Below are 27573 nucleotides of genomic sequence, written 5' to 3' on the forward strand. Positions count from 1 at the left end.
TAACTTGCGTTATTTTCATGCTAATGTTTTTTAAGACTTTGGTCTATTAAATTTTCTAATGTTTTAGAATTGTTCCTTGTGACTTTTTATGGTAGTTTTGTTAGTTTTTTTGGTTTTGGTTTGTTTGGTGGGTTTTGTTGTGCATGAGTGTGGATTTTTGTTTGCTTGTTTGTTTTTTGTTTGTTTGTTTTTGAGACAGTGCCATTCTGTGTAACTGCTATGGCTGTCTTGGAACTTTCTCTGAGGAGCAGGCTAGCCTCACTACTGCCAAGCTCTTTTAGATGCTTTAATTCATGTCTTCAGACCAAATATTCCTTTGCAAATATTCTTTGGAGTTGGTCTGATAGCCGTAAATTGCCTTAATCTGTTTTCGTGATAACAATTTATCAATTGAAGTATATGTTTTTCCTCAAATTTTACGGGGTAGTTTTACTGTGTATAATAATCTTAGTGTCAACAAAAGATTGTTGATTTTTGTCTTTTAGAACTCAGAATATATCTTTTTCAGGCCTATCTGCCTTAAAACATATCTACCCAATAACCAGTTTGTGTTCTTAAAGTTTCAACTACAATGTATTGTGAGGAGTTTCTATCTGCTCCTGTGTAGTTGGAGATCTGTATGTCTCTTGTATCTTGATGGTCATATCATTCTCTAGGTTTAGGAAATTCTCTATGATTTTCTTGAAAATATTCTCTATGTCTTTGCTACGGTATTCTTCTTCTCTTCTATGTTCCTAATCCAAAGTTGGGTCTTTTCATGGTTTCCCAGAGCATTCTCACTTTCTGACTATATTTCTTTCCAATATATTGTTGATCTGGACTCAGTGACTAAATTATTCTACCATGTTTTCCACTCCTGAATCTGATTCCACTGGATCTATTCTATTTGTGAGGCATTCAGTGTGGCATCCATTTGGTTTATCGAATGTTCCAGTGTGCTCCTGTTGCTTTGCTAAGACATGGGCCAAACCCAACCTTGATATGTGTGAATGGGTTCTCATTAGGCTTATTAGTTACAGTCCATAATTGAGAAAAACTTAAGACAGGAACCTAGAAGTAAAGATCATAGAAGAATGCTGCTTAATAGCTTGGCTTCCTGAGTTGCTTTGCTATCTTTCTTATATAACCCAAACCCACACACCTAGAAAAGGCACTGTCCACAATGGGCCCTTGTCCCCCAAATAACAGTAAAGAAAAACGATACACAGATATGTCCACAGTCCTATATGTTGGAAGCAATTCCTCAGCTGTGTCAAGATGCAAACAAGATTGACCATTGCCTTGTGTTTTTCATTTTTAACATCCTTATAGTTCTATTTCACTTCAATTCTATCTTGGTTTTCATATCACGACTTGATTTTTCCATCTCTTTTCTGTTTCTCCTTTATTTCCTCTTATTTGCATCTTTGTTGAATTGATTATACCTATAATCATTCTTTGTATTTTTTGGGAAGTTCCTTTAAGGCATTTTTATTTCTGTGAGATTAGTGATTGTGGAGGAGGCATGTTGTATTGATTCTGCATGCTCTTTCTGTCTCTGGGATGGATTAGTGCATCTGAAGGTGGTTAATTGAGTTTTTTCCTTTGACACTGTTTTAAGTATCTCTACCATGCCCCCTTTCCCCCCAGTGGTTGACTGCATAGTATTTGGTTTAGGTGTAGGTGTTGGTATAGGTGACCTTTCCCTTTGGTACAAAGACTTTACCTTGAATCTTCTTCCAAGGATCAAATATTATCCTGAGTCAGCTTGTTCTTCATTTCTGGGTCTGCAGCTTTCCCTGTGACTTGTGGAGTCCTCTCTTCACATATGAGCTTCCCACACAGTCAAATCTGGTTCTCACCCTGGTTCCTCAACTACTTATCCCTTGGGGGATATAAAACTTCAGGTTAATCATTGGGACTAACCCAAAGTTAAATCCAGCTCTCACCCAGGGCTCCCAGCTTCCTCTGAATTTTATACAAGATGTAGAACTCCCAAAGTATCAATGAACTTCACCCTGCTCAAGAAAAGCTTGGCTCTCCATGTTAGAAGCAATTGTTGATGCTTCTGAGAAATGTGGACCTTCCCATACACTATGACTCTAACATGGATTCAAACTAAAACCTATTTGATCTGCATTTAGGTCTGAATCCTCTACTAATGTAGTATAGAGATTGGGGATTCCTGTTCTGGAGTTCTTATAATTTTGGTTGTGAGCCTAGCCTTTGATGACTGAGGCATCTTTCCTGCCCCTGTTCTGGATTTATTTTCTTTTTTTCTTTCTTCCTTTTTTTTTTAGAAACATGAAAGTTATCTGCTTTATTCTAAATCAGCACAAAACATACATTGTATAAATCAGCATGAAGATATTTCAGATCCTGGATTCAGTAGATTCTCAATCACCATTTTACATAATGTATGTTTGAATGCATTCTCTTACCATCCAAGTGAGACATCTTGGAGGATAAGGAAATGGAAACATGTAACTTTAAATGAGGCTTTTTGGTTTCTGCATAGCATATTATCCAAAATACTTATTTTTTACTTTTTTAAAACTTTTTTATTTTTATTTTTTATTAGATTTATTTCTTTACTTACATTTCAAATGTTATTCCCTTTCCTGGTTTCCTGTCTGTAAGCCCTCATTCCTTCCCCCTCTCCCATATGGGTATTCCCCCCGTCCATCCCCGTTACTGCCCCCCCATTCCCCTGCCCTGGGGGTCCAACCTTGCCCAGACAAAGGGCTTCCCCCTCCACTGGTGCCCCAACAAGGCTATTCTCTGCTACACATGCAGTTGGAGCCCTGAGTCAGTCCATGTATAGTCTTTCAGTGGTGGTTTAGTTCCTTGGATGCTCTGGTTGGTTGTCATTGCTGTTCTTATGGGGTTGCAAGCTCCTTCAACTCTTTTAATACTTCCTCTAATTCCCCCCAAGGGGGTCCTGTTCTCAGTTCAGTGGTTTGCTGCTAGCATTGACCTCTGTATTGGACATGCTCTGGATGTGTCTCTCAGGAGAGATCTATATCCAGTCCCTTTCAGCATGCATTTTTTAGCTTCATCAATCTTATCTAGTTTTGGTGGCTGTATATATATGGGCCACATGTGGGGCAGGCTCTGAATGGCCATTCCTTCAGTCGCTGCTCTAAACTTTGTTTCCATATGCTCTGCGATGGATATTTTCCCCCTTTTAAGAAGGAGTGGGAGCACATATACAGCCATCCAATTAGACAAGATAGATGAAGCAAAGAAGTGCAGGCCGACAGGAGCCGGATGTAGGTCGCTCCTGAGAGACACAGCCAGAATACAGCAAATACAGAGGCGAATGCCAGCAGCAAACCACTGAACTGAGAATAGGACCCCCGTTGAAGGAATCAGAGAAAGAACTGGAAGAGCTTGAAGGGGCTCGAGACCCCATATGTAAAACAATGCCAACCAACCAGAGCTTCCAGGGACTAAGCCACTACCTAAAGACTATACGTGGACTTACCGTGGACTCTGACCTCATAGGTAGCAATGAATATCCTAGTAAGAGCACCAGTGGAAGGGGAAGCCCTGGGTCCTGCTAAGACTGAACCCCCAGTTAACTAGATTGTTGGAGGGAGGGCGGCAATGGGGGAGGATGGGGAGGGGAACACCCATAAAGAAGGGGAGGGGGAGGGATTAGGGGGATGTTTGCCGGAAACTGGGAAAGGGAATAACACTCAAAATGTATATAAGAAATACTCACGTTAATAAAAAAAAAAGGAGTGGTAGCTTCCACATTTTGGTTATCCTTCTTCTTGAGCTTCCTGTGGTCTGTGGATTGCATCTTGGGTAGTTCCTGCTTTGGGGCTAATATCTGTTTATCAATGAGTGCATACCAAGTGTGTTTTTCTGTGATGGGGTTACCTCACTCAGGATGATATTTTCTAGTTCGTTCCATTTGCCCATGAATTTCATGAAGTCATTGTTTTTGATAGCTGAGTAGTACTCCATTGTGTAGATGTACCACAGTTTTTGAATCCATTCCTCTGTTGAAGGGCATCTGGGTTCTTTTCAGCTTTTAGCTATGATATATAAGGCTGCTATGAACATAGTGGAGCATTTTTCTTTGTTGTATGCTGGAACATCTTTTGGGTATATATCCAGGAAGGTACAGCTGGTCCTTAGGTAGTGCAATGTCCAATTTTCTGAGGAACCTCCAGACTCATTTCCAGAGCATTTTATTTACAAATAGTGTATGGAGGACAGGTATATTCTTTTTTATTTCAATGGGGTTGTTTATCTTTTCTTCATTTATGATAGTGATGACTACAGGTTTTCACACATAGTCTTTATTATGGTGAGGTGTGTTTCCCTCTTGTTCCATTCTAAGACCTTCATTATGAAAGTATTTTGAATTTTTTCAAAAAAACAATATATTCACATGGTTATGTGGTTGTTGCTTTTAAATCATATGATTTATCACATTTACTAATGCTTGAATGTTGAATCATTCTTGTATCTCTGGGATAAAGCCAACTTGGTTATGGTGGAGGATTTTTTTTGATATGTACCTGTACTTGCAAGTATTTTATTGGGGGACTTTTAAATTTATATTCAGTAGGGATACAGACCAAAATTTCTCTCTCTCTCTCCCTCTCTCTCTCTCTCTCTCTCTCTCTCTCTCTCTCTCTCTCTCTCTCTCTCTCTGAGAGAGAGAAATTATCTTTTAATTTTATCTTTAACCTATTTATCATTTAGTAATGAGATTTATACGCCCTTGAATGAGTATATATGTTTTTCCTAGATATTTTTCAGTTGATTTTAAGTTTTATAACACTTTTTTTCAGATAGATACAATGGATTACTTCAATTTTTCTGCATTTATTTAGACTATTTTGAATTTCCAGGATGTGGTGCATTTTAGAGATGCTCCTATGAATTGCTGATTAGAATACACGTTTTCTCTTATTTAGGTAGAATCTTTTAAAAATATTTAATTCCTTTTGCTGTATAACGACATTTAACTATGATCTTTCTCTGTTTCATTTTGCAAGATGACCTGTCTATCAGAGAAACTGAAGTATTAAAATCATCTTTGGGTCAGTGTTAATCTGAATCTTTAATTACCTGTGCACATCAGAGTACAGTGTATGCATGTTTAGGATTACAATGCCTTCTTGGTTAACTGTTCCCTTGGTTAGAATAAGTATCATTCTTTGTCTTTTCTAATTGGCTTTATTTTAAAGTCTATTAGATATTAGGATAGTAGTGTTATCTTGCTTCCTGTCCTTATTTAATTGGAGTATTTTCATTCATCCCTTTACTCGAAGATGTTGTCTGTCTTTAAAAGTAAGATATGTTTGTTGTATACAACAGGTAGATAGCTTTTGTTTCTGGATCCACTCAGCTAGCCTCTGTCTTGTCCTTTTGTTTTTGTTGTTGTTTTCTTTTTAAATTAGAGCTGTGTCCATGAATAGAGTTACTGTTGAGAAATTTATGTTGATTACAATCATTTTGTTATTGAGATTTTTGTTTTTTGTTTGCTGTTTATGGTCTTAGCATACTTGGTATTTTAGTAATAATGGGTTCATAGTTTCCTTTCTGCAATCTTCAGGCTGTCATTACTACTTTCTTCAGTCTGAAGCATTGCTTATATTATTTTTTTTGGTTCTGGTGTGGTTGTCTGCAACTCTTTAAGCCACTTTGTGTCATGGAATTGTTTTTCACCTTCAACTAAGGCATGTGTTTTTGTTGGATGTGGTAGTTAAGGTTGGCAGCAAGACTGTTTTAGAGCATTCGAGCTCATTGCTCCAGGCTCTCCCAGGTTTTAATGTTTCCATTAATATCTCAGCTGTTCTCTTGGGGTTTCCTTTATATACGACATGTTTTGTTTTATTTTAATTTTTCCCTCTGGCTATGTTTTTTGTTCTGACTATTGTTTTAACTATGATATACCATGAACATTTTTTCTTTTCCTGTCATGTGTTTTGTGTGCTTCTTGTACATGTTTGGTTATGTCTTAACATAGTTTAGAAAATTTTTCCTCAATTATTTGGTTGAAGATATAGTCTATCTTATTGAATTCTATTCTTCTCTATCATCTTTTCCTAGAATTTGCACACTTGCTTCTTCCATGGTATCTCATTCCTTTAATGTGTTTTTGTTTTAAAAATTTTCAAACTCTAACATATGTGTTCTGATTTCTCTTTGTCTTTAAGTTTTAATAGTATATCTTCTGTTTGATCTATTCTATTTGTAAGGATTTAAGTTCTATCTTCATTTTATCTTTACTTATTTTCCATAATTTTTAATCTCTGTGTTGAATTCAGTTTTCAAATTCTAGATTTTCTTTACCATTTTATTATGCTGTATGTTTGTATTTTCTTAGGCACTATTCATTTGTTTCCTTATGATCTATTAAACAATTCATTGCTTTTTAATGAACTGTTTCCTTGTTCTTTCTGTAAACCCCTGGATTCCTTTGATGAATTTGCTGTTTTTATTTTAAATTATATGTCCTGGGTTCATCAAAATAGTTCTCATTAGAGAACATTTCTATAGCAATGGAAGATTTGAGAAGAGATATACTTTCTTGGTATTTTATATTGTTTGTATTTTGATAAGGTCCGTGCATGTGGATTTCTTTCATTGGTTGTGTGTCTGATGTATGATTTTTTTACTTCCTCAGTCTGGTACAGACTATATGATAAGGTCCAAGTGTCTGGGGATGGCATTGTTAGTACAGGTTTTTTTTTCATATATTTATTTGTTTAATTTATGTGAGTACACTGTTGCTTTTTTCAGACACACCAGAAGAGGACATTAGATCCCATTACAGATGGTTGTGAGCCACCATGTGGTTGCTGGGAATTGAACTCAGGACTCTGGAAGAGCAGTCAGTGCTCTTAACCACTGAGCCATCTCTCTAGCCCGTTAGTACAGGTTTTAAGGACTCACCATGTTGTATCCTAGCATAGATGTATAAATTGATGTAAGCCTAGAATTTGGATATGGAGTACTCAGGCTGGTGTTTGAGAATGGTGATCATGAGATTTGATCTCTGCACAGGATATGTAACTAGGTCTAAATCTGAATACTGAGGAAGGTACAAAGCAGGCTTGGATTCAGGGATCTCAACATACTAAATATAGGCACACTCTACACTAACAGTGGTGGACCAGATAATTGGAAGGGGTGGTGGAGGTAGTGGGGGCTATTATCAGAAAGACTGACTGGGCTCAGTTGCTCATTGTTTGTAGGCTAAGCCAAGCATGAGAAGGGTCGAAATAGTGAAGAAATTGAGGAAACTGAGCCTGTATGTAGAGTGTGTGACTTAGGTGAGCTGTGAGGTTTGGGAGGAGTACAGGAAGACCAGAGTTCAGGAAATTCACTGGTAATTGATAGGACTAGGTCTCAGCACGGGTGCCAGGTTTCAGCATGGTCTGGACATGTAGCTCAGGAAGTTGGAGTTGTATGGGATAGCCGAGAAAGAGAAATCCTATCTAGCTCCCTGTCACATGTGTTCTTCAAGAGGCACAGGTAGGAAACATAGCAGTGAGTCCCAGAGGAAAGGGATTTGTTGAGAGAGGTGGCAAGTGGTATGATAGGCTAGCAGTATCTAAGGAAATTAGAATGGATAATGGGAATATAAGAGCTGGTAGCTTTCCTCAACCCTGAGCCTGTGTTTGTGTAGAAGTTGTAGGAGTATCTGATAGAAAGCGGTCTTTTGTCATCAGTAACTTTCAAGGAAATGGAAATTGACTGTGAGGAAAGGCTGAAACTAGAGGTAGCAGGACCAGGTATATACTAGTGAGACCTAACTAAAGTGAGAAAGGAAGTCCTAGGTCTTAATATGTGAAATTTGTATGAGGCAAAATAAATAATGATGGTCTACAATCTGTATTGTACTGGAGAAAATAAGTTGCATCACAGGAAGAAATTTTTAAAAAAAGATGAAAATAAGGTCAATGAGGTGTATGGAAAGGTTTCTATAGAAGTGTCATCATATATTAAATGTTGAAACGTTCAGTAAAAATGTTCGTTTCTATTAAGAATGTTTTGTGGCTACCACCTATAGGAAACTTTACTGTTAGATTTTATATTACAGATAGACATTTTATTTCTCTTCAAGTCTGTTTAAAACTCTTTCAGAACATAAGACGAAACTGCAATGTGTCTAGGGTTACAAATGAGAAGAGAAATGTGAATTTCAGGAGTTTTTAAGAACATGACTTATGATGCATGGCCCAAGTTACAAGGTTGATTTATATGATTTACATCTTTTAATACCATTCCTAATGTATGAGTCTTTGGTTAATATAATTACTTTGAATCTCAAATGTTATGATGTCTTGCATTTGCTTAACATAGTATAATTCACAGGACAACCTAGAGACATTATGTTAGATTTATTCACATTTTTATTTGGAAGTATGTGCATGATATTGCTTTTGTTGCATAATTGATGAGGTTGAAGACCATGTGGTTTGTTTTTGAAGGTCTAGACACCTTTAAACAGCATGGCTGGCAGTAAAATTCCATCTATAAAAAATTCATTAAGATGAATAAAACTTACAACATATCAGAATTTGTGAAATTCATGCAACAGTTTATGAGTTAGCATGAAATTATAGATTATCAGAAGTTTTCTGAAGAAAGAACTCAAAAGGAAAAGTGCAGCCTCCCTAAGAAGACATATGTTCATAGTGCATTGCTTTTCTAAACAGATTTTTGTTAAATTATCGGGGAAGTTGAATTAAACGCCTTACCTTTCTTAGAGGGAATGTTATTATTTCATTAGATCTGAGCTTATTTCTAAATGATATTTTTCATTTAAAAATAGCACCAAGACCATTATAGTTTAACAAAACTGCAAACACATACTCTGAAAACTAAAATAAAAAAGAATCAAGTTAGAAAACAAAGGACCTAAAATATTAAAAGATGTACCATTCCTATAATTAAAAATGTAAATATTGTTTATATAGTAGTGTACTTTAGGTTCTGTACATTTTAACTCACATTAAAATCCTAAGTGTTTCAGAGAAATATACAAGCTAATCATAAAATTCATAATGAAGTAATTGGGACATAGAATAAATAAAACATGTTGCAGGACATTTTCTGATGTTGTAAACTCAAGATTTTTCTATTTACTGAAAAAAAATTAGTTTCTAGTTGTTGTGCAGCTCAGCCTTGGCACATATTCTTAATCCCTCTGGTTAGGTAGTAAACACCGTTAATTCCAAAAATGGAGGTAAATTTAGTTTGTAGAAGGAAACACCATGTTCTAAAGTGATGTCTAATTGAAGGGCAGTCAAAGTGATGAATCAGAGAAAAGATTCATAGAATAGGATATACCTAACTCTCATGAGAAGAGAGGAAAATGAGGCTACTGTAGGGGAGGGGAGATGGGATAGCAGGTTTCTGGAGGGGAAACCAGGAAAAGGGATAAAAATATCTAATAAAAGAAAAAGGAAAAAAAAGAAATAACAATGCAAGGAAGGAGGCAGTTTAACCAGGACAGTTATAAAGAGACAGATTGCACAGAGAGGAGAGGGGGGGCTTTATGCAGGTGAAGACAAAACAAATCAGAGAATGAGGAGAAGCCAGATTAGTACATGTTGCTAAAGTTAGTATGAGGCCAAGCATCAATACAGGAGAGGCTGAGAGAGAGAAGCCATATTGAATCAATCAACTTGGAAATGAGTTTGAGCTCAGAAGTTCTGAGACAACTCAGATGAATTGAATAAGCCAAGCAGAGATCAGAAAGAACAAGAAGAGGTAAGCTTATTCATCAGTAAGACTCAAAGGCTGAAAGCATTCCAGGCCTAAATAAGATTGTATGGAGGCTAGAAGCTTGCAGGACTAGGCCTAGGTGAGCAGACAGTGGCAGTGAGCCTTCAAGATGACAATTAAATCAGGAGAATAAATGTTACTTTAACAAAATGATCATGAAAAACAATAAGCGTAATTGGAGGATTTATAATTTCTTACTTGAAACCTTGACATGAATAGATGTTAAACATGACAGTGCTGTTTTTCTAACAGATGTACATATAGACCAGATGGGAAACCATGCAATGAATTCCCCCTGGAAATCAATTGCTTTTTTACCAAGAACACCAAGACAAATAGGGAAATACATTTCCTTCCCCACATGATGTTGGGAAAACTGGGCAGACACATGTAAATTAAAAACCTTGAACACCTACTTCACACTACACAGAAAATTTTATTCAAACTGACTGAAATGTAAATGTAATAGCCAAGACTATAAAACTTCCAGACTAAATCTTAGCCATAACACAGAAAAAATAGTGAAAGTGTCCTTCATCAAAATTAAAAGGATTTTTCCTTCAAAGAATGATGTAAAGAAAATTAAAAGATAAGACACAATGTATCAACACTGGAGCTCTGCCATGTAATTTGTGTTCAGAATACATAATAGTTATTGTAATCAGCTAATAAAACTGGTCAAAGAATTTAAGAGGCCATCTTAAATAGATGTTATATAGGTTTCAGATTAGCAAGTGAAGAGATGTGATCCTGGAAACACATTATCTGAAACCACCGTCTGATGCTACCTTTCTGATTGCAATGCCTCAACTAGAAGTATAAACAATGGCAAAGACATTCCACTGAAGCTGGAATTTTCAGACACTCTAAAGGCAAGGCTAGAGACTTACTGCCTTGAGAAGCAGTTTGATTTTTACAACATACAGCTTAGTATGTAGTGAAAGGAAAGGAGTGCCCATGTCCATCCAACATTATATGCACATATTCATAGCGTGACATTCATAATGACCAAAAAGAAGTAACTAATCAAGCACAAGTCTCTAAAAGAAGGGATATGTAAATGATGGTACACTGGCAATTTACAGGGACTTTTATGTAGACAAATACAAGTAGGCTCTCAATATTAACCCCTATTCAGTAAAATTATGCCTAATTCCTTATGAAAATATTCCTCTACCCTTAGTACAACGATGTCCCTTCCCCAGACCGGTTCACGGTGACAACCTGTATCTAAACAGAAAAGATCACTCATTTGAGTATTACATGTCTGCTGGCCTCTTGAGTAGTGGATTATCATCAGACCTGTAAACTCATGTGACTACTTCCTCTTTTGGATTGGAGCAGATTGAATCCCCTGTATAGTGACTGCCTCTGCAACCTTTCCAGTAATTCCTGCCTAGAATTTCCACATCTCATAAAGACCTCTGATTATTAAAACTTATATGTAAACTCTTGTTTTTATATATCTCATTTATATCTCTTATTACTGGGTTAAAGTTTCCCTATGTTCTGTATCACACAGAAGCATATTGTTTAATAACTAAAAAGGAACAAAACATTGATAAATTGATACATAATCGAAAAACAAAAGGATTACCTCCTATGTGATTCCATTTCTGTGACTATATGGTGAACAACTTTAAAGAGATATAAAGTAGATGGACAACTGCTGATTTACAGAATGAAGATGGTACATTGAATTGAGAACTGGGTCCCCATTGGAAGAGTTAGAGAAAGAATTGAAGGAGCTGAAGGGGTTTGCAACCGCTTAAGAACAACAATACCAACCAACCAGAGCTCCCAGGGACTAAACCAACATCCAAAGAGTACACATGGACAGACCCATGGCTTCAGCTGTGTATGTAGCAGAGGATAGCCTTGTTGGGCACCAATGGGAGAAGAAGCCCTTGGTCCTGCCAAGGGTGAACGCTCCCCCCCACCCAGTGTAGGGGAATGTCAGGGTTGGGAGGCCGGAAGGGGGGGTGGTTGTAGAGGACAACCTCATAGAAGAAGGGGGAGGGGGGAGGGGATACGAGGTTTGTGGACAGGAAACCAGGAACAGGGATGACATTTGAAATGTAAATAAGAAAATCCAAAAAAAAAAAGGAGGAGGAGGAAGAGGAGGAGGAGGAGGAGGAAGAGAAGAAGAAGAGGAAGAAGAAGAAGAAGAGGAAGAGGAAGAGGAAGAGGAAGAAGAAGAGGAAGAGGAAGAGGAAGAGGAAGAAGAAGAGGAAGAGGAAGAGGAAGAGGAAGAGGAAGAGGAAGAGGAAGAGGAAGAGGAAGAGGAAGAGGAAGAGGAAGAGGAAGAAGAAGAAGAAGAAGAAGAAGAAGAAGAAGAAGAAAAAGAAGAAACAATTAGTTACCTAATTGTTATATTAGAGCCTCATATCTGGATAGATCACACCAGGCCAGCACAGTTCCATGGGAGAGATTTATTGGGGGAAAACAGAGAAGAAAAGAGTAAGAAAGTGGGCAATGATGAAGAAGAAAAGGGGCAAAGGGTCAGGGGTCTCTGCCTTTTATTTGTGCCGTGATGTAATCACAGGCACTATCAAGCACCGACAAGGCAGCAGGCAGGTGAAGGCAGATGAAGTGAGTGCTGGGAATGTATGGAGGTTGTCATGGCTTCAGAATCATGGGTCCTTGTCTCCTGGAGAGATGTCATTGCTGGATTCAGAGGCTGTAGGCAGCTTCTGATGCTAACAGTAATTAATATAGTGTTCTGTGCAAAGAGACAGACAGGAGCATTTAAAGTAATTACGTAATTACATAATTTTTTTCACATTGCCTTTCATGCTTGAACCCCTTCCTTAACTTCCTAAACAGCACAACAAATAAGTAAACATTGCTTACTCTGTGTTCTAAAGTTGCACGGTGTTGAAAAATGCACAATCCCAAGGAAAAGTCTTTCTTCACCATGCTTCTCCTATTGAGACTTTCCCTTCCAACATCCCTAAAGGTTTGTTTCCTTAGAGTGTCTAATGAAAGGAATCAAAGTATGCCATCCTTTCAAACTGGCTTCTTTCCATGTCCAGCATACATTTAAGGTCCCATTTTGTATTCTAAGACTATCTTTAAAAAGCAGTTTGACCGTTAATAACAAATACAAGGTCATTGATTTTACATGGGTGGCGGGGGTTGGAAGGAGGAAAGGGAAGGTTGAAATATTGTAACTGCAATCTTAAAAACTTCTAAAGTGAAATAATAAAAAAGAAGTTTATGGTCTACAACGAAGTTGAGGAGAAGATATGAGGTGTTCCAGTGCTCTACCTACTTTGTAACTTTCTTGTCTGTTGCAAGAGTGAGAATTGTTTTATGGTTGGTAGACCTCATTGAGATGCTGAAAGATCCCCAAAGGGAGACCCTTACTCAAGTCTCAGGAAGTTGCAGACACCAGACACAGAGAGACCATTTTGGATGTAATATGCAAAGGCGAGGTTTATTATGGAGATCTGTTATGGAGATCTCCGGGCCGACACGTATCCCACGCAGGAGACAGAGGTGTCGACCCCGAGTGGCTGGGAGAAGGGCTTTTTAAAGGAAGAAGTCACAAGCTCCAGGAGATGAGGGGATATCAAAAGGAAATACCAAAAATGTCACAAGGGGAAACTCTCCAAGTCACAGGATTGTTCTTAAGACTCTAGGGTTTAAATGAGGGGAAAGGTCAAACATTCTCTTGAGAACAGATCCTGATTGTCCTTTAGGGTAAAGTTTGTCAGAGTTGATGAGGCATCTGCATCTGAAACACATCTGGTTAGGCTTGGCCACCAGTTTCCAGGAATACTCTCTGTAGAACACAATGGCTGGAGGACACAATGGGGGCTTGAACAAACATCACAGCAGCAGAACAAAACCCATTATTCATTTACTCAGTCCAGTGATAAGCGGGAGGGTCAGTGACTCTGAACCAGTTCTCCTGCATTTTTAACAATCTGTCTTCCTGAGTCAGATCCTGTTGCTGAGTTGTTTTTTTTTTTTTTTTTTTCTTTTTTTTCAGAGCTGGGGACCGAACCCAAGGCCTTGTGCTTGCTAGGCAAGCGCTCTACCACGGAGCTAAATCCCCAACCCCCTGTTGCTGAGTTTTGAGCTAATTTAAAACTCTATCTTTCAATGCCATCCCATACCTGTTACCAGCTCTACATCTCTCCTCTTCTCCAGTGATGAATACCATTTCCCTGTATGACAGTCTCCTCCTATTTACCTATAGCTTTACCTCTTGCTGATTTGGTAATAATAAATACAATTGCTATGATAGCAAAGATATTTGTGTAAATACATTTTCAAACTGAATGGAAGTTTGTCTAAAACTCCAGTTCTTAGTCTTTTATGCAAAGAAAGGATTTACCTTATATTTATTTATTTATTTATTTATTTATTTATTTATTTATCTATCTATCTATTTATTTATTTATTTCTTCTTTTAATTGTCACACTATCTTTTGGGGAAAATAACAAGCTCCTTTTGAGAGAGTTTCTCTGATCCCACTTGAGGTTGAATAATTAAGACGTGGAGACATCTATGTACTTTAAGGCTGTTGGTTTTTAGCTGTGTCTGTTTTTCAGCTGTGTCTCTCCACATTTTCCTCACTGCCTGCTTACCAGCTCTGAGTCTACTTCCCTTTTGCCTTCCTTCTGCTTCTGACAGTTTCTCTTGCATACTGGGAAGCCCCAGCTCCAGCAGCCAGCTCTTTATTATGCAAAAAGCCATGCCAGTTGCCTTTATGGGGCTTAGATACCAGACAGCTTGCCTTCCTTTTAAAGGCAGAGGACAACTTAATGCTAGCCTGGCATAGCCACCTCCAAACAACACATGAAAACACAGGGACACACTTTTCCAGGAAATACATTATTTGAGGGTCATCTGAACTAACTCCTTATCTAATCGTTTCAATTAACATGTGAATAGTAAGTTTAGCTTTGTCTCTGTGCTTGAGCTCAGGACTCTGAACAAGCCAGGTTTTTAGTTCTTAGGAACCTGTAGTGGGGAATTTATCAAGAACTTTCTCAAAGAATCATTCTAAGCACTGTGATGGCTAGAAAGGAATGTAATCAATTTGAAACTCTGAAGCTAGTACATGTTTTTATTCTTTTCTCAAGTTTTTCCATTCTTATGATGGTCTGTTCCTTTGTTTAAACAATATATTTTTCCCATACCAATTCAGTACAGTTTCTAAAGAACAATCTTAATCTTTTTAGTTCATTATTATCCTACTTCATAATATCCTCAAATTTTAAAAAGAATTTTTGTACTTAGGATATATGATGCCCACTTCCAAGGTCTGATTTCTGTTGTGTAAAACTTTTTTGCCCTTTGTAAGGAAAAGGACTTCAAACTCACTTCTGTGTTATACATACATTTATACATACATACTTGTACATGTGTACAAGTTTCTCCCCACCCCCCCTCTCTCTCTGTGTGTGTGTGTGTGTGTGTGTGTGTGTGTGTGTGTGTGCAGGACCACTAGAATAACTTTTGTGTTGCAAAAATAAAGAAACAACACTATCCTGGTTTCTTAGGACTCGGGACACTTGGGCTATAACTAAACACACTTTCAAGTAAGTTCTGGGTGTTCACTAGTTTGTGACCTATTCAAAGGAAGTGGAGGTGGGCAGAAGGACAGGGCTAACAATTTGGAATATTAATATCTACATTGTACCCATCCAAGAAGAGAGTTCTCTTTTTGTGCTTCCTACCTGTAGCCTAAAGTAACCAAATTAAATTAACCTTTTAGAATACAGATAATTTTCTTGTCCTGTCTCTCTTGTCTCTCCTAACTCCAAACATAGTAACTGAACACAGACACAATTCAGAAGTAACAGCTAGAGCTTGAAGATGAAGGGTGGGGAGGTACATATGTACCTGTATTGGTACGGATGTGCATGCATGTATGAGGGTGTGTGTGTGTGTGTGTGTGTGTGTGTGTGTGTGTGTGCGCGCGCCCATGGGTGTAGGGTGTTGGTACGTGTGTTTGTGCTGACGTTTTAAAAAGCATTAGCTCTGCAATCACAAATCTATGACTTTATGGTATAGATTATGGTATAGATAAGGCCTCAGCAAAGGGAGGTTTATCACTGTCAGTGAGATACAGGTAGGCTACCCAAGAATGCGCAACATGAAAATGAGAGCATGACATTCCAAAATTGTTCTAAAATATGATTGAACAATTTTAATTTTTCAGAGATTTTTGATTTAGTAGCATTTATTTTGGTGGGTAAATTATCGCTATGTGATTTAAAACTGTAAAAAATTCCACCAATTGCAAGAGCTGACTTCTCCTTTGTTGTTAAATATTTTCTCCAAAATGTAAACAACGATGTCAAAAAAACTACAAGAAAAAAGTAACATTATCGTGAAGAAACTCTCAGCACTGTTAAATCTCTTGTCTTTCAGGAAAGAACCGTGACTATCAGAAGACAGACAGTAGGAGGATTCGGATTAAGCATAAAGGTAGTCACCCTTCCAGTCTGTCTTTTCAAAGGCTGCCTTGTAAAGACTAACCTTTTGTATACTTTGATCTTGGTGACTCATGACTAAAAAGGAATGGTTCTGTGATATATACAGTGGATTGTATCTGGGATGTTCTAACAGAACCTGATATCCATTATCTTCTGATTTAGATATCACAGGAAAGGACTGGGACCATACCTAGTGTTAAGTAAACTTGGAAGCTTCCTTTCTTCCTTCCTTCCTTCCTTCCTTCCTTCCTTCCTTCCTTCCTCCCTCCCTCCCTCCCTCCCTCCCTCCCTCCCTTCCTTTCTTCCTTCCTTCCTTCCTTCCTTCCTTCCTTCCTTCCTTTCTTTTGTAAGAATTCATTTATTTTATGTATGTGAGTACACTGTCACTGTCTTCAGACACACCAGAAGAGGGGATTGGATCCCACTGCAGATGGTTGCGAGCTACTTGGTGGGTCCTGGGTTTTCTGGAAGAGCAGTCAGTGTTTTTAACTGCTGAACCATCTCTCCAGCCCTTGTCAGCTTTCTTTATGTGGCTTCCCATAAAGATGAAATATGCTGGTGGCAAGGACCTTGTTCTTCTTCACCATCATAAAAGATTGATGGGCAGAGTCGAGTAAGTCTTATATGGATGGTACCTGGGAAGCATGCATCTATCACACTTATCTTTTTGGTTGATTTTTCACTTTGTTAAATAGACTCCTAAATTTCCTTTATCAATTCCAAGTTTTGATTATGATACTTAAGAGCTTTTTAATCTGTACAGTGTTGAATGGTAAAGATGTATCACCCATGTAGTTATCATCATTAAAATGACTGATAAAATTGAGAGAATTCAATTGTATGTGGATACTTAAGACTTAACCAAACAACTTTAATTCTTTTATCAACCTGACTTTCTGAATACCTAAATATAGGCTGTTAATTTTAATTCTTTAGTTTTTATTTACTTACTGAATATGTTATCTTTGGTGCATATTTAAAGACATTTTACCCAGTTCCTCCTATCTATGTCAGGAATGGGATATTTTGAAGTTGTGACTATCAGCTCTTTTCAGTTTTGTCAAAATGACTTAATACAATGGCAATGTGTAGTGATAAGAATTTCAGTGTTCAAAATATGAGTGTTAAAAACATACTTTATATATACTTGCCATCAGCTCAGGCAATGAACAGATGCAGAATAAATTACAGGATATGTAAATTAGGTTATGAAAACATTTTTCCCAACAACCCCCTGTTGTTTGCTTCACTTATAATCAATGTTGGCATATACTGGAGGCATAGTGAGACCTGCTAAAGGGACCTTAATGAATTAACTAAGGACAGGAGAAAGCCATTGTGGTGCCCACTGCACACCATGGGCACAAATTATTGATTAGGCCTTCTTGTCATAGTCCACAGAGCATGCTGTGTGCAGATGACTCTCAGGTCTCCCAGCCGTGGGTCTCACTGTGCAGTGTTTGGATGAACACTCAAACCTTGCTGTTGTGGTTCCCACTGTTCACTGCATGTGCAAATAACCCTTCAGTTCACCAATTTTCAGTCTATTCTGAAATTCAATGGGAAATAGTGCCACTGACATGCTATTGTTAGCTTTTTTCCTAATACTTTATTTAACAATGCACCTAAGATAGGACTTAGATAGGACCTCTGCCTTCAGATACAGGTTAAGTTGTAGGTCCTGAGTTAGGACCATGCCAGTTTATGACAGTGTCTCTTTCTGTATTTGATGAAGGTCGGGACATAGAGCTCATTAGTAAGAAATATTAAGTTTAAAAATATGCTAATTGTTTGAAAATCAACTTAACACTATAGTTTTATTGTTTAATTTTTTCTTCTTCAGTAGTAAAGACAAAATAAGTAAAAGTTTAAAAAATAAAATTGAATGCTAATGATTTTTTAAAAACTGATTTTCTGTATCATATCTAATTCTATTTAGTGTTACAAATGGATGATCACAAGTGAATGTATCTAAAATCCTGTATTTATGCTGATGGGCAACTTAGGGAGTTATTCTAAACCTAGAGCAGCACTAGTGTTTTTAGATGGCTCCCTCAACCCCTGTGCTGAACATGTGAACTTCCTCTCTACACAACACTTTATTTGTTCATGTGTGCACTTGGCTTTTAGCTACCACATTCAAACATCTTATACTGTAATGGGAGACAGGCTTTTTCTGGCAGTTGCTCAAAGACAGTTTTTTATTTTATTTTATAAAAACTTTGATTCTTTATTCTACCTTTTTTCCATTTACATTTGAGCCAGTAACCAAGTGCTGCTGTAGAGTTCTTGGCTTTCTGTTTTGTGCTGACAATTGGTTAATCTATGCCTTCACACACGGGAGTCCAATACTAATTAGGAAATACAGATGGTTCTGTTCCCATCATGCTTAGAATTTATTTACCATTTGAGATGGTAAAGAGTCTCTCTGACTACTTAGTATTCAGAATGTATGTCTGAAAGAGTGCCTGCTTGGTAGAAGAGAATAAATTAGTCAGAGAATTGATTTGTATAAATATCTGATGTTTAGAATCCTGAGTAACAACTGTCAAGATGTCTTGAAATCCTATAATGGACTTTGAAGAAAATGCAACTACTGAGGTTATCAATCTTATTTGAGAAATACAAACTTTATAGTCAATATTTATTAATTAGTAAATATCACAGTAGGCAAACTTCATGGAAATGCTACCTACTTGAAAGAAATTCTACAAGTTTATTTAAATTCTCTCTGTTGTTCATTGGAGGCACTATTTATGGCTTGCTGTTTGGTTTTTTATTATTTATTACTTGGCTAAAAGATGAAATTTGAAGGGTTTAAATACGTGATACATGACTGTCTCTTTCTAGGGAGGTGCAGAACATAACATTCCAGTTGTCGTTTCCAAAATCTCCAAGGAGCAAAGAGGTAATGTACTTATCTAATCCTGTAGTGACCTGTCCTCTATAAGTCCCATCAGAGACAATTCAGTGATTGGTAGGTGAATAGCACCCCTGGATTTCAACCTTAGACATGGAAAGGCTAAATCTGATTCTTCAGATCTCCTGGATCTCCCTATAGGACAGAAAGGGAAAAATAACCATATATGAATTGGGAAGTCCACAGCTTCTGAGCTGTTTATTAAAGACACAAAAGTCACATTTCATGGAGCAATCTAGACATAATCATTTTTCTCAATTTTAGTCACTTCCTGTGAGGGTTCACCTAAAACACTTGATGAATATACAAATCAAGTTTTCATTGACAATCAGTAAAACAGCATAGTATTTTCCAATAAGTATGAAACTGACAAAGTCTGTATCCCAGGTATTTGCACAGAGATATACATGCATAAAGAAAATTGATTATCCATTAAGAAGAGTGAACAATTTTCAATAAATGTGCATACATAATACATACGTATGCACACATATATGTATACACAATTATATGTACATATATATGTCTTGGAAAACTGTGTACAATGTTTTGATCATATTCATATTCCTTCTTCCTCCACTCTTCCCAAACAGTATCTCTTGAGATGTTGACCATGCTCCAATGGAGAGCTGCATATCCAAGAGTATTTGGGCAGCACACAGTGGCCTTGTTGCAAAAGAAAACTCACAAAGTAGGGAGGGCAGTGACCATGTTTTAAGGACTATAAAGTAAGAACTGCTAGACCAAATGGAAATGTCTGCCTATTTCAGTAACTGAAAAGAACTAAATCGTATTAGAGTTTCTTTTCTTTGTGGAACCTATAAAATGCTAACCATCTAAAAAAATTCATAGTTTGTTTACAATTTTACCCTTAATTAAAAGAAAAGTATTTTTATTTATTTGAGAAATGCCAAGGTATGTTCAATTGTTCTCATTCGCAGCGGAACTGTCGGGACTGCTTTTCATTGGGGATGCAATTTTACAGGTACGCATTTATTATCATCTATGGGGACGCCAAGAAAAGCCAGGTTACAATATACTATGTGGAACTGAGTATTTCCTTTCATTGCAGATAAATGGAATTAATGTGAGGAAATGCAGACATGAAGAAGTGGTGAGTTTACTTTTTTCTAATGCTATCATTTCTCAACTTCAAGTACAGGTTTGATGGATTGCTAAAACCACAATCTCGTTAATTAGGAAGGTATAAAATTACATAGCATCCTACTGATCTGTCAGAGGCCTTACAAATCCATTTTAACTCTTAGAAATAGAATTAAAAGTACTGTCACAGTGAAATGTATTTCATAGTGAACTATTTAAAGTTTCCAAATGCTTGGAAATTTATGACAAAAGAATTGATTTTTATAAATTTTCATAAACAAAAGTTTCACTGTGTCATTTTCTTGAGTGTTTTTAAAAGTACAGACCAGATATAAACATTCTAACTCAGACAGCTGGGACATAGAAGTTGAGTTTTAGCAACCATTATACGTGATTAAACTGTAAAGGTCTTTTAGTCCACACTTTAATGAAAAGGTTAAAGAGCATCTATTGCAGATAGTTATATGGCCTTATAAAACTGAATGAGTGTTAGACATTTGGGAAAATATTGGTGAAATTGGCTGAACATCATGAAGAAGTCACTGAATTGTGTCCTAGTTCCTACAGGAAGAGATTTTTTAAAAAAAGCTAAATTTAAGGTATACTTAAAGATCAAAAGGAAGTTATTTTGATGTATTTATACATTAAAAATCTCAGGAAGGAAGCGGCAAGTGTCTGTGTAAAATTTCCATTTCACACACGGTGCTGTTTGCAGAGAGCTGGGCATCATGGTCTGCCAGTGTTTGCCAATCGTTTCACGGTTAGAAAAGCATATTCAGGTTATTCTCTTGGAGCTCTGTGTTGAAAATCCTGCACAATCATTGGAGTTCCTATGAATCTGTGCAGATCAAGACTATATGATATATCAGGGGACAATCTGGAGCATATGAGAGACCAGTACAATGCCTGTTCTGCAGGTCTCAGCCACATAAGCAAGAGAACCTTATTTTCAGTTTTGCAACTCATTAGCCAGAAAGAAAAAAAGAATAAAGTGTGTTCTCCTTTCAAACCACATGCTGTTAGTTGAAATCACACTTGCAGTTTGCTCTTCAAAGGCAGACAGCTTGCTTAGGCCAACTGTGCTAGAGCTATGATTAAACAGATAAGCATTGCGAGAAAGATTAATACTAATAGCCTAATGTAAGATGGTATATATTCCTATCCTGCGGAAAGTTATTACACGTTATCAATTACACATAGTTATTCATTTTTAAATATTTTTATTAGATATATTTCTTTACTTACATTTCAAATGTTATTCCCCTTCCTAGTTTCCTGTCCATAAGCCCCCATCCCCTTCCCTCCCCCTCTCCCATACAGGTATTCCCTCCATACATCCCCCTTACTGCCTCCTCATATTCCCCTGCACTGGGGGTCCAACCTTGGCAAGACCAAGGCTTCCCCTTCCACTGGTGCCCCAACAAGGCTATTCTCTGCTACATGTGCAGCTGGAGCCCTGGGTCAGTCCATGTATAGTCTTTTGGTAGTGGTTTAGTCCCTGGAAGCTCTGGTTGGTTGGCATTGTTTTTATGGGGTTGCAAGCTCCTTCTGCTTTTTCAATAGTTCCTCTAATTCCCCCCAAGGGCATCCTGTTCTCAGTTCAGTGGTTTGCTGTTATCATTGACCTCTGTATAGGACATGTTCTGGCTGTGTCTCTCAGGAGAGATCTACATTCAGTCCCTTTCAGCATGCATTTTTTAGCTTCATCAATCTTATCTCGTTTTGGTGGCTGAATATATATGGGTCACATGTGGGGCAGGCTCTGAATGGCCTTTCCTTGAGTTGGTGCTCTAAACTTTTTTTATGAATTTTTTTTTTTGCCTTTTAAGGAGTGGGAGCATCTGCATTTTGGTTATCCTTCTTCTTGAGCTTCCTGTGATCTGTGGATTGCATCCTGGGTATTTCGAGCTTTTGGGCTAATATCTACTTATCAATGAATGCATACTAAGTGTGTTTTTCTGTTATTGAGTTACCTTTCTCAAGATGATGTTTTCTAGTTCATTCCATTTGTCTATGAATTTCATGAAGTCATTGTTTTTGATGGCTGAGTAGTACTCCATTGTGTAGATGTACCACATTTTCTGTATCCATTCCTCTGTTGAAGGGCATCTGGGTTCTTTCCAGCTTCTGGCCATTATAAATAAGGCTGCTATGAACATAGTGGAGCATGTGTCTTCATTGTCTGTTGGAACATCTTTTGAGAACATCTTTTGAGCATATGCCCAGGAGAGGTATAGCTGGGTCCTCAGGTAGTTCAATGTCCAATTCTCTGAGGAACCTCCAGACTGATTTCCAGAATGGTTGTACCAGTTTGCAATCCCACCAACAATGGAGGAGTGTTCCTCTTTCTCCACATCCTCACCATCATTTGTTGTCACCTGAGTTTTTTATCTTAGCCATTCTGACTGGTGTGAGGTTATTTTGATTTGCATTTCCCTGATGACTAAGGATATTGAACATTTCTTTAGGTGCTTTTTGGCCATTCGATATTCCTCAGCTGAGAATGTTTTGTTTAGCTCTGTACCCCATTTTTAATAGTGTTATTTGGCTCTCTGGAGTCTAACTTCTTGAGTTCTCTGTATATTTTGGATATTAGCCCTCGCATAGTTATTCTTAACACAGATATAGAGAAGCTTAATGTTATTGTTGAAATATGTACCATTATGCTGTTGTTTTGTTGGTGGTGGTTGTTTTTGTTGTTTGTTTGTTTTTGATTTTGGAGATGGTCTGTCTGCATAATCCTGGCTATCGTGAAACTCACACTGTAGACCAGAATGGGCTTGCACCCACAAAAATTTTCCTGCCTCTGCCTCCTGAATGCTCAGATTAAAGGTGTATATCACCACATCCATCTGTAGTAATGTTTTTGTTTAATTCTTTGCCTTTTCTTAATCTTTACACTTCAAAGGCAATTAGATACTTTCCTTGTCTCACTGCCTTTGTGATTGTTTATTAGAGGAACTGAGGTTTCCAAGGCTTGTGGAAGAGCAAGTGTATATGGGGCAAAATGAATAAAACTCAAATGATAGAAGCAGTTATGGATTTGTATACTCATATAAATACTCCTCCTGGAGTTCTAGTTTCTAAAATAAATAAATTGAACCAATATGACACCATACTGGTTTGAAGGAGGCTTTCTTCTGAGGCTTTTTTCTTTACCATTAAAAATCATTGATTAAGCCCCAAGAAACAGTTTCATTCTGAGGAGGCTTTGCTGGCAGACATGTTTCTGTATTTGACTTGCAGGTTAGCTTCTGTCTAAAGAGATGCTACTCTGTTAACTAGGATCACTCAGTAGGGAATCCTTAGCTGAGTAGCTTAAATGAACTCACTGAAGCACCTATGTTTCTTATGATACCAGATTTGGCTTAAATTATCCAGATCTGGGCTTCATACTTTGCCCAGGGCCTACTTTTGTACTTGAAGCCTGGAGTGAAGATTCTTGAAGAAGGGATCTTCGTGCGTGGTGCCAATTTTGGGAGTGTGACATGACGCCAGGCACTAAATCCCCAAAACAGTTGTGTACAGATCCTGGCTAGACTGCTTGGTACTAATGCTGATTCAGCTGAGTGAATTTACCATATTTGTGTCTCTGTCATTTATCAAGAATGAACTGATGATCATTACTATGAGACCCAAAGGATGTAGTGTGTGATTCTTCTAATCTACATCAACATAGAGAAAACAATGTTTTCCACATTCTGGCTTTACATGTGCGAGCTCATATATACAAGTTTATGATGTATGTATGCATGAATGTATGTATGTATATATGAGTTATGTATGTGTGCATACATATCTATACTATTTCAATTGATTTTGGTCAGAAATCATTGTGAGCATTCATAAACTTTTGAGCAATCAGGATTTCTTTTTCATCTTATCAGATATTTGATATCCCGCTCTCCGGGGCTGCAAGGGAATGAAGAAAAGACAAACTTACACAGACAGAAAAGCTGGAGTTGGGTGGACAGGGCTCCCTGATGGAGAAACTACAGAACCTTGGAATTTGAAGATTGTGGCACACTACTGAACAAAGAAGAGGGGTTTATCGTTCTACACCTGAACAAGGAGTCAGGTTTAGCCAAGTTTAGTTTTGAAGGAGCAGTCTTCAGGCTGTAAACATCTGGGGGAATAAAGCTATGGTAGGCATTTTCGACACATACTGTCAATATGCACATTCAGAACAGAGAAAGTCTTTTCAATCCATTTGAGCCTAATCTGGGGGCGGGGGGTGGGGTGGAGGCTGAGGATTTGTGGTCCTTGTTATTTCTCTGCATATGTCAACTGCACATTCATGACCTCACTTGATCACTGGTATGTTTTGCCCCATACTACCAGAAGTTTCTAATTCTACAGGTTTTTTTTCTTCAAAGAGAGCTGCAGAGCTGCATCTGTTTTTTTGTTTTTTTGTTTTTGCTATGCTAAAATTTATGCAGCTGATCCAGAAATCATGGCACACATATTTAATTTAAGTACTTTGAAGGCAGAAGCAAGTAGATCTCATTGAGTTCAAGGCCAGCCTGATCTGAGGGTAATTTCCAAACAAGTTTGTACTATGTAATAAAATTGTAACAAGCAGCAATATGTTTTTAAAAAATGGAAAAACAAAACCAAACAAAGAAAAGAAACCAAAATTAGTCCTGCCTATCTGCCAATGAACTGTAGCCACATTAAATTCATTGTCACCTTTTCACTCAACTTTCCAAATATATCTTTTCTTAGTAAGATTACAGAACTTCATTGTGAGGAACTGTGTGAATAATACTGTCACTGAGTCCTTTGTGGTTGATTCTACTCTGAGAACAACTCTATGTGACTCAAGCCTAATGTATATATGAGCATTTTTTCTTGTTTTGTTTTGTAGAATTCGATAGCTAAGAAAGTATCCAAAACATTGGAGAAAAGTATTAGGAAGAAGATATGAAAATAGTGTTGACTCACAGTAATCTTCATAATATAAGAGTAGAATATTATTTCTACCTATTAATTGTGAATAGGAATACCCATAGATACCTAATAATTACCAAATATGTACTAGGAATCAATATTAGAAAAAAGCAAGTTGAGTAGAAGGGTCCTAATTCTGTTTTATTTATTTTATGTTTAGTTTTTATTTTATTTTCTACATATATGGTATTTTGCCTACATATATTTCTCTATACTACTTATGTGTCTAGTGTTGATAGAAGCCAAAAGAGAGTGCCAGACTTCCTGGAACGGAACCTATGTATAGTTGCAAGCTGCCATGGTGGGACTGGGAATCAAAGGGTGGTCCTTTGGAAGAACAACCCATGCTTAACTGCTAAACTCTCTGTCCCCAACAATCATGATTTTAAACAGAGAACACAGTAAGACTTTTAAAATTAGTAAACAATCATTATGCAGAACCAGATGAATGGGTGAATAATTGTTTTGAGAAGTTTAATTCTAAATAAACATTTCTGCCTATAAGTTTATGAATTCAGGAAAATGTATGCCTTCTCTTCTTTCCAAGTGATTCTTACAATGAGAAATTATTCTATAATTTGAAATTCAAGTATTTTTACCTTAACTCTATATTTGTGATCTTTGATGAAATTCTAAAAACAACTTCATAATTCTTAGGAGAGCCAAATGAGAAGGTGAAATTTTTATCATTTAAAATGATACATTTTTATAGGGAAAACAAGTATTTTGACAACTAATACAAAAGGCTAGCTACTAACTCTTTAGCTGTCATAATTTAAAGTTTTGGGTGGAGATAAAGACAATGTGTCTTTCTAGTTGATATTACTCTGAAAGCACTATTTCAACATTTACACCAAACACCAAAGAGTACAGTGCTTCTCTATGAGTCAGTAGGTGCAGGGAGTACAGCAGGAAGGACCAACTTTAAGGTAAGTCAGCACACAGCTCACTTTAGACAAAAGCAAATGAGAAGGAATCTTCAATCATCATACATTAACTGCTAACATGGCTCAAAATTTAGGAACCGATTTTGAGAAGCAAATGATTAACAGTTTCTTGAGAATTTGAACCACAGTGGTCACTTTCATTCTGAATTACATCCTGCCAAGGAAAGTCATCTGCTAAATTATTTCATTTTAATTTTTTTAAAATAGTTTGTGTAACGTTAATTGTCAGGACTGAAAGGTCAGAGTGGATGTCCCTGATGTCTAAATTTCCAAAAATTTTTTTGAAATATATAAGACTTTTTTCAGTATTTTTACTTTGACATAAATAGTGCCCATAGGTGCTTTCTTTGAATTTGTGTTTTTGTCACCAATTATTTTGGGAATTCTCAAATAGCATGTTAGTAGCTGAATTTTCTTTTGGCTGCTGTTTTTCATCAAATTCTTTTTTGTAGCCTTATTCTTTTAAGCAAAGATGAACAATAAGGCACAATTCAAAACTTCAACTTCTTTAATATTGGGGTAAATCAAAGCCTGACAAACTACCATGTGGGTTGGATTTGCCAATTTCTTGTATTACAATAATTTATTCTGTGACAATTTTATATATACCTACATCTTGTCCTTTTCTTCTCATATTGTCATTGAAGACTTCCCTCTTCTCATTTTCCTGCCAAATCACTGCCCACATGGCACTAGTTTGCTTCTATGTTAGTGTGAATACCCTACACACACACACACACACACACACACACACACACACCTTGAGAAGGAAAGATTTTATTTGTCAACAATTACAGGTATAAGTGGGAATCCAAGGCAGGAATTCAAAATGAAACTGAAGTAGAGACCATGGAAAACTGGCTTATTTCCCAGTTTATCCAGTTAAATTTCCCATACAAACCAGAACTACTTACCCACAATTGGCTGAGTACTTCAACATAAATCATCAGTCAAGAAAATGCCCCCACCCAGTTGCTCTAGGACAGTCTGATGAAGGCAACTTTTCAATTGATTATTTTTTTTATCTTCTTGGATAACTCTGTTTCGTGTGGAGTTGACAAAACAAACATGAATGTATGTTGTTTTGTTTTCACTTTGTGTTCTGCTGAGTTTAACCAGAGCTACCAGTGCAGATATGAGTGGAAAGCTGTCCACTGGAGTATGAGTAACTCACCAAGTGGCTACATCAATGGAGACAATGACTTCTCCTCATTGACCAGTTGGCTCTCCTGGCTGAGCGGATACCCATGAGCCATTCCCTCACTGATAATTGATTGTTTACTATCTTATGCAAGACCTACACAGAGTACCACAGATATTGAGTGATAAGTGCCTCAGCCCATCCTCATGATTATTCAGCTTTTACATTCATTGCACACCCTATTTTGCAATGTTCCCTTAGCCTTAGAGAACGTTCTGTTGATATCTGCTTTTTGGTGAGCATTAAAAAATATC

The 27573-nt window shown here is 37.2% G+C and overlaps 1 protein-coding gene across 2 annotated transcripts in view; it reads left to right on the forward strand.

The window, feature by feature from the left end:
* Sntg1 (syntrophin, gamma 1) overlaps positions 1 to 27573 on the forward strand; it is an 841911-nt gene that overhangs the window by 491182 nt on the left and 323156 nt on the right. For both annotated transcript variants that reach the window (NM_001411862.1, XM_087550418.1), the window contains 4 exon segments: positions 16133 to 16189; positions 19048 to 19105; positions 20059 to 20102; positions 20190 to 20231. In NM_001411862.1, the coding sequence (NP_001398791.1) occupies positions 16133 to 16189; positions 19048 to 19105; positions 20059 to 20102; positions 20190 to 20231 (201 nt within the window).

Source organism: Rattus norvegicus, chromosome 5 (genome assembly GCF_021556685.1).
Source record: "Rattus norvegicus strain SHRSP/BbbUtx chromosome 5, alternate assembly SHRSP_T2T, whole genome shotgun sequence".
In the NCBI taxonomy this organism is placed as follows: domain Eukaryota; kingdom Metazoa; phylum Chordata; class Mammalia; order Rodentia; family Muridae; genus Rattus; species Rattus norvegicus.